The sequence below is a fragment of the Gouania willdenowi genome, chromosome 12 (assembly GCF_900634775.1).
Source record: "Gouania willdenowi chromosome 12, fGouWil2.1, whole genome shotgun sequence".
Taxonomy (NCBI): Eukaryota; Metazoa; Chordata; class Actinopteri; order Blenniiformes; family Gobiesocidae; genus Gouania; species Gouania willdenowi.
Genome location: NC_041055.1, coordinates 21121471 through 21136328, shown reverse-complemented (window position 1 = coordinate 21136328; position 14858 = coordinate 21121471). Strand labels below are relative to the sequence as shown.

The following is a 14858-nucleotide window of genomic DNA, read 5'->3' as shown; positions in this document are numbered from 1 at the left end:
GTTCGTGTTTTTCAGGTCGCGGGGCTCAAAAATCATTGTCTTTTTAATGAAAAACAAATTAGTATAATTATCAAGGTAGCAATTTTTTTCTTGGGCTTCTACTGCAGTTACATTAATGGTAACTTCATTCAAAAATTAGTATTATTTATTCATTTATCTATTAGAGATGCATAGCCTGACCCTGAAGCGATCTGGTACCTGACAGACCCAAGTGACACTAAGGTAGGTAATAATTAGATGAATAAATCATTATATGTTAGAATAATAATAAAAAAATGACAGTTCGGCAAGAATGTAATGAGAAAAGTTCAAAATGAATGCTAACCATAATTTAACTTGAAATGTGCAACCATAAAGACACAAAACACTATTTATCCTGTTTGTTGTTATTATTATTATTAAATAACAAAAGTTACCTCATATGCATACAGCAATGAAAAATAACAGTCATCAGTATTCAGCTTAATGATGGTGGTGATTAAATACCACTTACTGAAGAGATATTGACATTAAAGGAACTACAAAGTAGTCTTAAAGTCAATTTTTTTTTCCTTAATTTTAAACATTCAAGTGCTACTTATTACAAAAAGCATTTAAAGACACATCCTTGTGCTATGAAGCCAACAAGTTAATCAATTAAAACATTTAGGCACTCTGAATATAATCAGTGAACATTAAAAAAAAAAAAAAAAAAAAACTATCACTTGGTAAATAACTTCAATACTTGTGGTTCACTAAAAAGAATGAGGTATAATATACAAATGCAGTATTCAATGGTAAACAGGTTTTAAATCAGCAGGCAACAGACAGCACTTCTCACAGTTTAAACACCTCTGCCATTAAAACAAATCTGACATTTAACCCGGGTTAAGACTGTTTGAATTTTTAGCTGCATGCGATGATATGACAAATTTGTGAGTTCACAGTTGCTCAAGCGTACCTTCTAAAAAATACAATTCTTCATAAAAGTGCAGTTCACAATAAAAGGTGATACGCGTCGACAACATTCCTGTAGAAAATCAAAAGGCTTCAACCCAAGTGAGTCAGTGATCCAGCACACATGTTAAACAGCTGTACGCTTCTCTATGGGAAATGTGAGCTTGGCGACTGCAAGATGGACGATTCCCCTCTGTTGTCCAGCTCGTTCTGAAGCCTCGTGAGGTTAGAAAGCTCCTCCAGCTCCTGAAACTGTCTGTCAGTCTTGTGGCTCACCAATGAGCGATAAAAATGCACTGCGAAAATGATAAACACCAAGCCGAAGGGAACCATTATAGAGGTGGACGTGATCGCAGCAGCCTTGCCCGGTGACACGGTGTAATTACCAGATTTGACGGATTTAATGGGCAAAAACTTGACCCAGCAGAGAAGAACCACCTCGGCGAGGAAGAGCAAAGTGCCGATGACGGTGGAGAAAGCCCACGCCAGCTCAATGTGTCTGTGCATTCGCTCGTGTGGAGACTCCTTTACAGAGTTTAGGTTGTGAACATTGCTCACGGCCTCTATGTTGGGTAGAATACAGGTGCTGACCATTAGTGCAAACAGGTGGACAGCGACTAGGACGGTGGTGCAGGCACTAAAGGCGATGAGGAGAGCAGGGTGGTAGGAGTAGTTGGTGTCCAGCTGGACCTCCACCATTGCCACCTAAGGAGAAGAAAATGTAGTTTTAGTTCAAGCACACAATGACAAAGTGTACAGTATGTACAACATACCACAATAATCCACAGAAAACAGAAAAATTCCCTGCTGCTCAAAAAGGAGTGGGATGAAGTTTAACACTTATTAATTCCCACCCCCTCTTCCAAAGTCTTAATACAATAGCTATAGCTTACTTCCTTTGGTTTAATCCACTTTCTTACATAACACAAGTACATACAGTATATCTTCATACATTCAAACAATATGTTAGCAGCAAAAATTACAGTTGAACCAACTCATTTTCCTTCATTTTTATAACGTTTCCTATACTGTTTTATATTTGGACATTCGTTGAGCTGCTCATTTAAGCTATATACATTATACTATAATTGTAATTGCGTAACTAATAATTAATTATAACTAATTTGAAAAAATCTGTTGCTGTCGTCATCGTAATTAAATTGAAACTGAGTTCAGATAATTGACTTTCTAAATGCCATGAAAATTCTATAAAAATTGTCAATTAGAATTGAATGCAAAACTGGGGAACCATGTTACAGTTCCACACATGTATGTAGTTAACAATTATTCAAATATACCATTTTAATAAATAAAAAAAACCCATTGAAATCTAGTGCTATACTGCTCAGATGCCCACACCAAAAATAATTAAAACTAGGGCTGGGCAAAAAAAAATAAAATAAACAATCGACACACTTTTTTTTTTTTCAAGGGAAAATCGCCCAGCCCTAATACAATCCCATGCTTTCATTGATTAGGAAGTCTAACAAGGTAACCAATAGATAGGAAATAAATTAGATGACAGATATTTGTTTTTAGTGTATTTTACAGCTGATTTAGGACCGTCATCACTGAGATGCTAACAGAAAGCTAACACAAGAGGAATGTTAATTTTTTATTTATTTCAGGCTCAGTAATTGTAATTTAACTTTAGTATTAGAGAACATAATTGGAATTAACTTTCTGAGGATAAAAAATAATAATATTGTAATTGAATTGTAATTGAACATGGATAATTGAAAACGTAATTGTAACCGAAAAATGTAATCGACCACAACCCTGATACACACATGTCACTATGTGCATCAGGTGTTATAATATTATAGATATAAGGTCTATTTACCATGGCGAACCCAGAGAGCAGAGCTGACGTCCTGCTGGAAGCCTTTAGTTTAGCTCTGCTCAGGTACAGCTTCCTCCAGGACAGAGCTTGCAGTGAATGCTCGTTCAAACTCATGACGAAGCGAGAATCTAAAAGCCTGGACGAGTAAGTGCACGAAGGTTTAAATCCGTGGGATAGAACAGCAAAGCAGCGTCCGACAGTTTGAAATCATTGAAGCCAAAAGTCTGAAGGACCGCGGGACTACAGACAGCAACAAACCTGAGCGTGCTGCGGCATCTGGACCTCACGTTACGTTACCCAGAAGGCACTGCGGTGAGCAGCGTCAAATGTTTACTGCGCAACTCCCAGCTCTCCCCACTTGAAGCCAAAATACGGCGCTTAGGGGCGCGTCCATCTTGAAAATTTGACGGCATTTGGAACCAGAGTCTGCGCAGTAGGGTCTGGCGGGAGGAGCCCTGGTAACACGCCCCGCCCATTTAGCGTACTGCCCTGATGACTTCTATTCACAAAGAGAGCTACGCAAGACCCGCGGCTGTCAATCATCTTCATATATGACGTAATATCCCGTTTTTCAACTTCAAATAACTTACTTAAAACAAACTTTACTGAAAAATGAGCACTGTAGGTTGAACAATGTAGGGTGATAACAACTAATGAGAGTTTAGGTTTGGAAAAAAAAAATGTGACGAGTATTTAAACTTTACAGTTGGGTTTCTGACCTATACTGCAGCCAGTCAGCAGGGGGAGCTCTAAAAATAAAAGCTTCCCTCAACCAGGGAGCTTGTCCCGTCCATTCTTTTTACAGTCTCTGGTCAGCATAGACGGGACACTGGCACTGCCCAATGGTTACACAGGGTACTACAGGAACGACTTTAATCCAACTGATGGAGTTTAAGCGCATTTATATTGTCAGGTTTTTCATTTTTTTTATGTTTTTAAATTGTCTCTCACTGTACATTACCATAAATTAACTGTTTTCTGTAGGCCCGTGGGTAACACTTTACTTGAAGTTTTATACATAAGGTTTACACTGCTATTATTATGACATGACACCTGTCATTAGCATGAATAAGGTGTCATGAAGGCTGTCATTAAGTGTCGTTCTTTAACCTAACCCCTAACCCTATCTCTCCCAATCTAACTTTGCCAGAGCCAGGCCCCTAGAATAAAATCCTCAAAGATAATTCTTCCTCGAGCCCTACCTTACCCTAACCTTAACTCTAATTCTAACCTTAACTCTAAGCCTACCTAACATCACTAGATCCCTCCAACTAACCCCAAAAAATAACAACATAGTTCCAAAGCACATCATAATTTTTTAAGAATGTCATAATGATGACATAACTTGGTTTTAATTTAATCCTAGAACACTATTGGTGGGTGATTTTCGCCTGAGCAAACGTATTAAAAATATTTTTGTGACGTTGTGTTTGTCAGAGTGTCTTGGGTTTCGGGGGTAGCTTCAGAATCTTCTGTGATGTTCTTACATTCCTAATTTTGGTTCACATTTTTAGAGTTCTTTCATTTTGTAAGGCATGGCATAATTGAAAATAGAAGAACACAATTCAATTGAACTGAACAAAATTTGACTGTTAGACATCTTTAAGTGTTTTTGTGTATGGCTTATATGGACCCTGAGTCTGAAATATATATATATATATATATATATATATATATAAATAATATATATATATAAATATATATATATAAACCATAAAAAATAACAATAACAATTACATAAAATAACAATTACATAAATCAAAATATTGTCATATTTTGATTTATGTAATTGTTATTTATTATTATTATTATTATTTATTTATAATGAGTAGAAAAGGTCATAACCATTGTAAGTATGTAATTATACCCAGAGTTGAAGTAAAATAAAATCTGCTTTTTTGGGGGGTCTTTATTTCACTTTTCAAAAATATAATCTCTTATTGTTATCGCATGCCTAGTGTCGTATTTATATCGTCGTTGGACTTTGTATATCGTCCCACCACTAATAAACGCTTGTCGTAAATGGTAGTGTTTCAGGAGCACGCGGTGACGTGGTCCCTCAATGTTTTGGTCCTAAGCGATGACGTAATAGATTAAACATGGTTCCGTTGTTTTGAACCTGTGCAGCGTGCTAAGTGTGTCTCTAAGTTCAGCGGAGGAGGAGAGGATGTCCCACCGATCGTGAGCGCCTGGATGAGCCGTCCTCCACACAGCATGGCCGGGCAAGCGGAGCAGTCCGGCCGCAGGCTGGTGTGTACATCACCCGCTTCCACTGGCGTTAGCCTCCAAACTGGCAGCGGAGCTAATTAGTTAGCCAAGCTAACAATTGCTGCAGTAAAACGTCGAGATGTTTTTTTTTTTTTTTTTTTTTTTGAAAGCTGCATAAGTTGCAGTTTTGCGTGAGCACGCGCAGGTTGTTGTAATAACGATAACTTCCTTTACTATGGTAGCACGTGAGCGCGAGCGCGCTGGTGTTTTTAAACGGTGATACACGTTATGTGCATCAATGACACATTTACACTCCTTTTCTCTTTGTAAGCAGCTGCTTTTCCTCCATCACATGAGTCATTATCGTCTTCGCTGACTAAACTCCACATGTAGGGAAAACATGGCAACACACACACACACACAGAACGTAAACATAAGCGTTTCTTCTTGTTTTAAAGTTACACAGAGGAAACACTTTAAGCTTGTTTGCAAAGAAGCAGAGAGTCTTTGTGTTTGGAAGAGTTGGCTTTTCAAGCGTGTTTCTGTTTTGTCATGCAAATCCTGTGGTTTTCTTTCCTCTGTGGCAGCGCTCCATCTGCCGGACGATGTACGATGAAAACGAGGACCTGTCGGACGTGGAGGAGATTGTAAACATCAGAGGGTTCAGTGTGGAGGAAAAACTTGTCAGCACACGTTACTGCGCTGACTTTGTTCACCTAATGGAGGGCAGAGGTGAAGAACACTAACCATCATTTCCTCTTTACTCACCAGTGGAAACAGGAAACTACCCCCCCTTTGAAACAAGTGTTGTGGTTTCCAAGTTCAATTCTGTCACTATTATTCTTGCATATAACTTTTTCTGTGATATACACAAAGCATAGAAAAAACAATTACAGTAATTATACAAATAACTAAATGCCTTCTTAGTCACAATTTTATGAACTCGCAAACACCTGTCATTAGCACGAATAAGGTGTCATAAAGGCTGTCATTAAGTGTTGTTTGTTACCCTAACCCTTCGTTACCCTAACCCCATACCCTAACCTTAATTCTAACCCCTACCCCTAACTAGGGGTTAAACAGACGGTCGACTAGTCGACCCGTCAACTTTAGTGTTGTCTCGCGACTCTGTCTCAGTGACGTCGACTTGTCGCAGTACCTGACTTTTGCCCAAGATGGCGGCGCAATGCAGCAAACGAGTACCCTTGTACCTAGTATCCTAGTACCCCTTCACGGCAAGGCAGCACAACAGCAAGAGTTTCTCGCTCCTTCCTGGTTTGCGCTCAAACTGCAGCTGATAGGCAGATACTACGGCTAATATACATGCTAATGTTAGCGCTAGTGGCAACATGTCTGTATATTAAGCAGATCTGGAAAACATTAGCAGCGCAGGTCGGAGGCTCTGTTAGCGGGGGAAGACTGCTGTTGTGCCAAAATCTGTGACCCAAAAAAATCTGTGACCGGAGGTGGTGACAGTTCCAACCCCTGTGGTTTCTCTGCGGACATTTACTCCCTTTGAAAATGTTTGTAATTGTTCTCCAGTCTGCATTTACATCACCCACTGCAGCGTCACGTTTAAGGGGGAGTAAAAAGCTCCTGAAAAGCTACAAAGAGGTTTAGCACTCTTCTTCTCTACTGCCGAGAAGCCGCAGCAGTCACAGACTTTGGCACGACACCAGCTTCGGTGAAGGAAGCCGAAGCTACCGTAAAAACAGCCCAAACAAAGTCTAAACGCCTGGCTCTGAGGAAGCCTCGGGGCTTAACAGTTACCGTCGACTCATGATAGGCAAAGCAGCAGTGTTCCTGGGTTTACTTAGCTTCTATAGCATGTCCCGTGTCCCAGGGGCTGGCAGTGTTGTGCAAAAGTCTGTGACCCGAAAAAATCTGTCACCGCTGCGGCTTCTCGGCGGTAGAGAAGAAGAGTGCTAAACCTCTTCGTAGCTATTGACTCCCCCTTAAACATGACGCTCCGGTGGGTGAAGTAAATGCAGACTGGAGAAGAATTACAAACGTGTTTATGGTGAGTAAATGTCCACCGAGAAGCCGCAGGGGTTATAACTGTCGCCACTTGCGGTCTCAGATTTTTGCGGGTCAAGGATTTTGGCCCAACACCGACACTCTGCTCGGCTTCGGCTCTCGGCGATGTCATCGACTAGTCGATGTCGACTCGACTAGTATGCACATAATGTCCACCTTTAAAATTATGTAGTCGTTCAACCCCTACCCCTAACCCTATTTAACTCCACAAGATCCCTTCACCTAACCCAAAAAATGCTAACATGGCTCCAAAGGTGTCATAATTTAGCAAACGACACTTAATGACAGCCTTCATGACAATTTCATCATTCTAATGACAGGTGTCATGTCAGAATAATGACAGCGTAATGTCATATGTATAAAACTTCAAGTAAAGGGTTATCAAAAAAAAATTTGGGCAAATCAAGAATAAAGCTGAAATGTTCAGATTAAAGTCAAAATTTGAAATATGAACTCAAAATACATTTTCTTGATAAAACGTTTGCTAATGAAGTCAAATCTACGGAAGCTGACGAGGGCCAATTCACCGTATGACAACAAACGGCAGATTGTAGCCATCTACAAAAATAATAAAATACAAAATTGTGTATCGATGAATGTGTTAAACTATACTTCAAAGTTGGGTTTCAACATTATATCGCAACTTCATTCTCGAAATTTCAATTTTAATCTTGACAGTTCGACTATAATTTTCACCATCAAAATTGGCCCAAATCTGCTTCCGTAATTACACACTATATCCAGCTCTGCCTCTGCTTTACGCTGACATGGCTTGACATTCTGCACATGCATTCATTATTAAGTTAAAGTGGTAAAGTGGTACATTTGAAAATACCACTTTCAATTGGTCTGAGTAGGTTTCTGTGAATGTTTGGTGTTTCCTCCAGAAATATATTTATGGAGTGACTGTTGCACTGATGTTGGATTTGCAAGCCTTGGGTCTTTTATTGTACTGAGATCAGGACTTTGTGAATGCCAGATAAAGCTGCTCCAGACAATATTTTCTTTTATCACATAAAGACATAGTGTAGGCTTCATGGATCAATAATCAAAACCATTTGCTTGGGAAAAAAAAGATGTGAAAGGTTGAAATTGTCACTCGAAAGTTTGACAATGTATGAAACGTTTCACGTATTCCATTGTGGGACGTGGAGCACCATAAACAGATAAATAGATGTGTTTTTAATTCATTCCTACTGTGATTTATTGTGTTTTTTTGCCAGACAATGAGGACAGTGATTGACGTGACACAATTTTTGTTCTGTTTTGTCGTGGTATTCTCCGTGATATCACCTAACTCCGTGAGACATTTAATTTGGGGTCGCATTTGAATCTTTTCCCCTAAGCCACAAAATCAACATCTGTAATTGTCTGTGGAAAACACCAGAAATGTGTTGGGAAGTCACTTTGGCAGAGGTTTTTGGGGGGCAAACACAAGAAATCATGTTAACAATGAAGTAAAAAAAAAAACACTTCTATGCAACTGTCTACAGGACTTCACTTCCCAGAATTCAATGCATGAATCTTTTCCAACAATGTCAATAAGAGTGTTAACAGTGGAGATAATAACATTTTTAAGTGGTAATATCAACTTTTTACATCTGATTAAAAAAAAAAAAAAAAAGTATTGTCCCGTGCAGCTTTAAATTTTTTAGTGCTGATTGATTTTCGAACAGGAAGTGTCACCCACAGTATCCGGAAGTGCCAAACCACTACTGCTAAGTTGGAAGCATGAAATTGTCCATGCTATGCTATAGCATCGATAGCTCACCTTACTGAAATGTTTGACAGATTGTCTTTTTAATGCCTTTGACTGAACCACACAGCCTCTGTGTTGCAGACTTCACCTATGAATACGTCCAAAGAGAAGCTCTGAGGATTCCACTGATCTTTAAAGAGAAAGACGAATTAGGAATCCGGTGAGGAGTTTATTCTGCTTGTATATGTGTCTACAAATGGAGTCTTCCCTCAATGTTTTTCCTCGTTGTTATATTTAATCACCAAGGTCAACATCTATCTTTGAAAATTAAAAAAACAATCATTGGTTTGTCATTATCACAGAATGCCGGATTCCGATTTTTCAGTCAGTGAGATCAAAGGGTTGGTGGGTGAGTAAAATGCAAAAAAAACATGCAACTTTACCAAGAGTAAATTATATTTTGGTAACACTTTATGTTTTGTACATTAGGCTGATATTATGCTGGCATTATCTGTCATTAGCATGAATAAGGTGTCATGAAGGCTGTCATTAAGTGTCGTTTGCTAAGTTATGACACCTTTTGATAAATTATGACACCTTTGGAGCTATAATGGCATTTTTTGGGGGGTTTGTCTTGTGGGGTTAGGTACGGTTAGGGTTAAGGGTTAGGGTAACAAACGACTCTTAATGACAGCCTTCATGACACCTTATTCATACTAATGACAGGTGTCATGTCACAATTATGACAGCATAATGTCTAGGGCTGCAAACTTTGGTGTTTTAGTCGATTAATTGGTCGATGCCATCGTGGGCGACCAAGATTATCATCGGTCGACCAGCAACGGTATCAGTTTCAAGACCGTTTAAAAAACTAAATACAATGCGCTTATAGGTGATAAGGATTAATTATAAAATATAATTTATCTATTGCCTAAACATGATTATATGTCCAGCAACAGCTGTGTGAGTGAGTGCTGGCTGCAGAAAAAAAAAAGAGCGTCACGCTGTCGGTGACTGCTCTGATTGGAGCAGAGAGGGAACGAATTAAGACAGGCTAGAAGCACAAGCATCCATTATTGAATCAATCCTTTTCTGCACACGAACATGGTTAAACTTATATTTGATATGTGGATTATGTAAATAGATCCAATGCTGTCTCTGGCGCTGTGGGCACACTGCGCACCTCGGTTTGACGTGCGTTTGTTTCCCTGTGCGCTGATCTGATGTTGACATTAACAGTTGTTTATTAATAAAAGCAGGCTTACCACTAAAACAGACGTAAATATGTCATTTGTATGAGGAAAAAATTTGTTTTAATTGTCGGTTTCACATCGGGCTCTGATATAAATACCTAATGTCTGTCTGACCTGTAGGTTTCACTTTTGCTTTGTCGGGTTCTGGTCAAAGCTTGAATAAGGTTCATATCATAAATGGTTTGTGTTTAAAAGCAAATCGGCATCACAAAAAGCCAAAACAAAATATTTGTCTCTCTTTTTCTGTCTCCTCGTCCTCCTCTGCACCTGCTCATTCATTCTACGTTTTTTTTTTTTTTTTGGTTGACTAATTGATACGTTTGCCATAGTCTTGGTCGACCAACCATTTCCTTGGTTGTTTACAGCCCTAACCATGTCAGCCTTTATGTATAGAACTTCAAGTAAAGTGTTACCGAATTTTTTTAGTGTTGCATCTTTGAAAATACACACACTTGATAGAAAGCATTTTAATAACGTGTTTATGTGTAGGCAGTCGACGGCCTGTGGACGTGATGGACGTCAGCACGCAGAAAGGCTCTGAAATGAGCATGGCTCAGTTTGTGCGCTATTACGAGACGCCAGAGGAGGAACGCGATAAACTCTTCAATGTCATCAGTTTGGAGTTCAGCCACACTAAGCTGGAGAACCTCATCAAGCGGCCTACAGTGGTAATAAAACATGACTGATTAAAGAAATGGGCAGCTTTGACAGAAAGCACTAATACAACAGCATGTATCAGGGTTGGGGTCAATTACATTTTTCAGTTACAATTATGTCTTCAATTATCCATGTTCAATTACAACTCAATTACGATTACGGTGAGCAGTATTTTTTCCAATTACAATTAGAATTATTAGTATACAATTATATTCTTAATTACTGAGCCTTTAATAAATAACCCAATAAAACTTAACCTTCCTCTTGTGTTAGCTTTCTGTTAGCATTTCCTATATTTTGACCCATGTCTTAAATCAGCTCTAAAATAAACACAAAAAAAAAATTATATATATTTCCATTTGTTTTTCATCTCTTGGTTACCTTGTTAGGCATCCTAATCAATGAAAAATATTGGTATTAGTATTTTTGGTGTTCGTGTTTTACCAAGATTTGCGTTTAATGAAATTGTAATGACAGTATTTACAGAATTTCCATGCCAATTACAAAATACAAATATCTGAACTCAAATGCAATTAAATTAGCATACAACATCAACACATTTTTCCAATTCCAATTCCAATTATAATTATATCATAAGTGTAATTAATGACCCCAACCCTGGCATGTGTATAACAGACAGACGCTATAAGTGGCTGATTGTTGAACAGATCCTGGTGGTTGCTCTCACAGGTGGATCAAGTGGACTGGGTGGACAACATGTGGCCTCCTGACCTGAAACACAGCCAAACAGAGGCCACCAATGTCATCTCGGAGATGAAGTACCCTAAAGTGCAGCGGTAAGTTCCAGTCTGTGTTAACAGTAAAGACAACAAGTATAGCGTCGGCAGGAAAAAAAATAGGGGAAAAGTCAGCTGCCTTTGCTGTGTTCAGACTTCTTATCACATCAGAATGCCTCGTGTATCACTCCATCACAGTGCAGCGCTGCAAACTGTCACCTCCTTTATGTGCTCCCGATTGTTGCTAGGCAGCAGATATTTTTTTTTCTCCTCACAGAGGAGCCTGGCTGTGTCTGGATGCACAGACAGTCCTCAGCCAAAAACAAGAAGCAATGCTAACCAGAAACTATTAGTGCCCCTTAATTCAGCCTCAGCAGTATTTTGTTTATCTCCACTGCACAGAAACTCTGTTAATCAATCAATCAATCTGTAATGTGACAAAGGGACTGACGTGTTTATTCTAGATAATGTATTAGGAAGAAAATGGATTATCCACATTTGCCTGAAACTTAAATGTTTTGTGTTGGTATGCCAAATAAATACACACTTCCTGTTTACAGATAACACATCTTGTCAATAAATATTGTGCTTTATATTTTATTACCTCCTGCCTTCATTCTCTAGTACAGCCAACTCAGTATGGACCAGTTTGAGCTGAAGTAGGCCACAGATCATAGATGGAACAACATTGAGCCCTAGCTGGCCTTTCCACATGTAAATGATATACAAAGTATGTATGCGACCTACAATATCCAAGCAATAAATGACATCAGTCCCTGCATGAGGGAGTTTTTTTTTATTATCCCCATTGTCGCTGATGCTTGTTCATGTAGGATTGTTGGGATTTTTCTTAACAATTTTATATTTTGTTAGAGCTATATAAATAAAGTTGAATCAAATCAATCTTAGTGTAATTTCAAGGGGAATATTTTGGGATTACTTTGAAGGAAATTGAAAGTTTAGTAAAATTGAATGTGTTTTTCACAATTTGTGTTTAAAATGACTGCAGCCATGAGATAAAACCACTGGGAAATTGCCAGCCCCTGCAAATAATGTGGGGTTTCACATTTTCTTTGTTATTTTTGCGTTCTCTTTTGGGCCAGTTTGAATCCTCAAAAGCAGGGGCATCAAACTCATTTTAGTTCAGGGGCCAGTTACCGACCAGTTTGATCTCAAGTGGACTGCAGATTTTAAGCAATAAAAACAAACAAACATTAATTAGGAGTGTGACAATATCTCGATACGGCGATATATCGCGATATTTTTCCGCACGATCGATTATTGATACGCTCCCGCTAAGTATCGTTTTTTTTTTTATTTGATTTTTTGTTTTTCAAAACCTTTTCTGCTTTTTCACTAAAATGTGCAGGTACGTCTTCACAGAAATATTTTCACTGTTTGTTGAAAGAACCAATATATTGTTTACTGGAATATTGCACTATACTGGTGTCACTGGTAAGAAAGACCCTGTTTTTTGTTTACAGAAAGCACTATTGGAGATACTTATTAACTTACATTGGTATGTTGACACTTACTTACAGAAATGTTGCACTAAAATATTGTCACTGTTCATAGGACACTTTTTCAATTTATTGTCTTTCAGAGATATAAAATAAAAATTGTATTTTTTCACTTAATCTTTTTTTTTCTTGTTATGTCATAGATTATTGTAGATTGATTTCTGACCAATATATCGATAATCGCAGTATTGTCATATCGTGAAATAATTGTTATTGTGAGCTTTGTACCGCGTATCGTATTGTATTGTATCGTGAGGTACCCAGAGGTTCCCAACCCTAGCATTAATGTGCCCTAGTATATAAAGCACCTACAATGTGAAAGCAATAAGTGGAGGACATCAGTCCCTGCAGGATATTCACTTTACATTTTCTTGGTTTTGAGAGCAATTTCTATTTAACTTGGGGGAATTTTTGTCAAATAATTTGAAAAAAAGTTCAGAATTTGGGAAAAATTAAGAAAATTTGCAATTGAAAAGTACAATCATGTGATAAAAGCTATGGGAAAAATGAGAGTCCCTGCAAATAATGTGTTGTTTTAGGGAATCTGTGTATATGCGATATCTACAACTGATTTATTTGATAATTTACACAATAATTCAGTAGTTTTTTACTTTCCCCTGTGGGCCACATTTATTGCTCTAAAGGGAAGGATTTTTTTAAATGTTGACTCAACCAGTGTTGTGGCCGTGACTTTAAAGAGAACCTGAGCAGGTTTCTCTTTCCCACATTTTGAAAACTCAAGATCTAAAGGGCCAGATTTGGCCCCCAGGCCTTGAGTTTGAAGCAAATGCTCTGGTAAATTATGCTCAGCACAATCTATATTTATTTGATTATATCAATGTTTTATTGAAGCACAAAGGGATTATTATTAAAGATTGTGTTTGTTGTTGTTTCTTCTAAAGATATCAACTTAAGGCTTTGACCACATTGTATAAAAATGTAGTCCCGTCTTCCCTTTTCACTTCTTTTCAAGTTCCCTCCATGTAATTGAGCAAATTATGAGGACTTAGACTGCAAATTTCTCAAATATAATATAGTAGAGCAGAGATGAGCAACTTTAATCACAGCGGGAGGCCGCAAAAATGTAATTGTCCGATTAACATTCATGTCAGCATTTAGAATAACAATGACCAATCTGAGCGTTAATATAGGAAAGAACAAATTATTTCTGCATGTTTTTGTTGTCGTTATTTTGTGTATTTTTGTGTGTCTTTTAAGTTTGTATGTATTTCTCTTATTTTGTGTGTGTGTTTGCTGTCATGATGTTTTATTTTTGGAGGGATTTTGTATATTTGTGTTGTGATTTAGAGTTTTTTTTAGAGTTTTTCTGTAGTTCTGTGCACAAAATTAGACTAAGGGCCACTCTTGCCCGTGTTTGCAGTAGAGGTTTACTATTGAGCTCTATTTTTTTTTTACTATCTAAGAAATGTTTAAATCTTTGATATATCACCACCTGCCAAACTGTGTTTTGTGTGCGTCTCCTTATCGTCTTCTCATGCATTGTTGTTGTTGCTATTCCTCTGTCAGGTATTGTTTGATGAGTGTTAAGGGCTGCTACACAGACTTTCACATCGACTTTGGGGGAACTTCAGTGTGGTATCACATATTCAATGGTCAGAAAGTAAGGAAACTTTTGTGTGTTTTACATTTAGATCAAATATTTTTTTTTAGCTGTTTTGATATTACATAACATATTAGGTGTAATGACTGAGTGAAAATGAGTCCCTCCCTGTAGGTGTTCTGGCTTGTGCCTCCAACTCGTTATAACCTTGCCTTATATGAAGACTGGGTGCTGTCTGGCAAGCAGAGTGATATCTTCCTAGGAGACCGAGCTGATGGGTGCCAGAGAGTGGAGCTTAAACAGGGATACACCTTCTTCATACCATCTGGTGGGTTGGCATGGGTGTCTTTGAAGTAGTCGGTAGGAAACAATGAACTTCCACTTGCATTAATAGATTTCATATCCCT

General features: G+C 38.2%; 2 protein-coding genes across 6 annotated transcripts in view; one reads left to right on the top strand and one right to left on the bottom strand.

Moving 5' to 3' along the window:
* Window positions 1-711: 711 nt before the first annotated feature.
* Window positions 712-5082, bottom strand: orai1b (ORAI calcium release-activated calcium modulator 1b). 2 transcript variants are annotated; one of them, XM_028462534.1, is made up of 2 exons: window positions 4960-5082; window positions 712-1641 (listed from the first exon to the last, which is right to left on the bottom strand). In XM_028462534.1, the coding sequence occupies exons 1-2, from the start codon at window positions 4993-4995 to the stop codon at window positions 1084-1086; spliced, it is 594 nt and encodes a 197-aa protein (XP_028318335.1). In that variant the 5' UTR covers window positions 4996-5082; the 3' UTR covers window positions 712-1083. The 2 variants fall into 2 exon arrangements, with proteins under 2 accessions (XP_028318335.1, XP_028318334.1); XM_028462533.1 differs by lacking the exon at window positions 4960-5082 and adding an exon at window positions 2780-3094.
* Window positions 4811-14858, top strand: part of kdm2bb (lysine (K)-specific demethylase 2Bb) — a 41967-nt gene continuing 31919 nt past the window's right edge. For 3 of the 4 annotated variants that reach the window (XM_028462531.1, XM_028462530.1, XM_028462529.1), the window contains exons 1-8: window positions 4811-5029; window positions 5575-5719; window positions 8865-8943; window positions 9086-9132; window positions 10466-10644; window positions 11324-11430; window positions 14418-14511; window positions 14626-14779. In XM_028462531.1, coding sequence (XP_028318332.1) covers window positions 4973-5029; window positions 5575-5719; window positions 8865-8943; window positions 9086-9132; window positions 10466-10644; window positions 11324-11430; window positions 14418-14511; window positions 14626-14779 — 862 coding nt within the window. In that variant the 5' untranslated portion in view covers window positions 4811-4972. Of the gene's footprint in view, window positions 5030-5574; window positions 5720-8864; window positions 8944-9085; window positions 9133-10465; window positions 10645-11323; window positions 11431-14417; window positions 14512-14625; window positions 14780-14858 lie in introns of those variants that run through there. The other variant, XM_028462532.1, reaches the window with a different exon arrangement.

Coding starts and splice junctions, on each gene's coding strand:
- orai1b (XM_028462533.1), bottom strand. CDS start 2,893: ATGAGTTTGAACGAGCATTCACTGCAAGCTCTGTCCTGGAGGAAGCTG. Junction 1,642..2,779: donor TGCTCTCTGGGTTCGCCATG/GTAAATAGACCT, acceptor TCTTCTCCTTAG/GTGGCAATGGTGGAGGTCCA.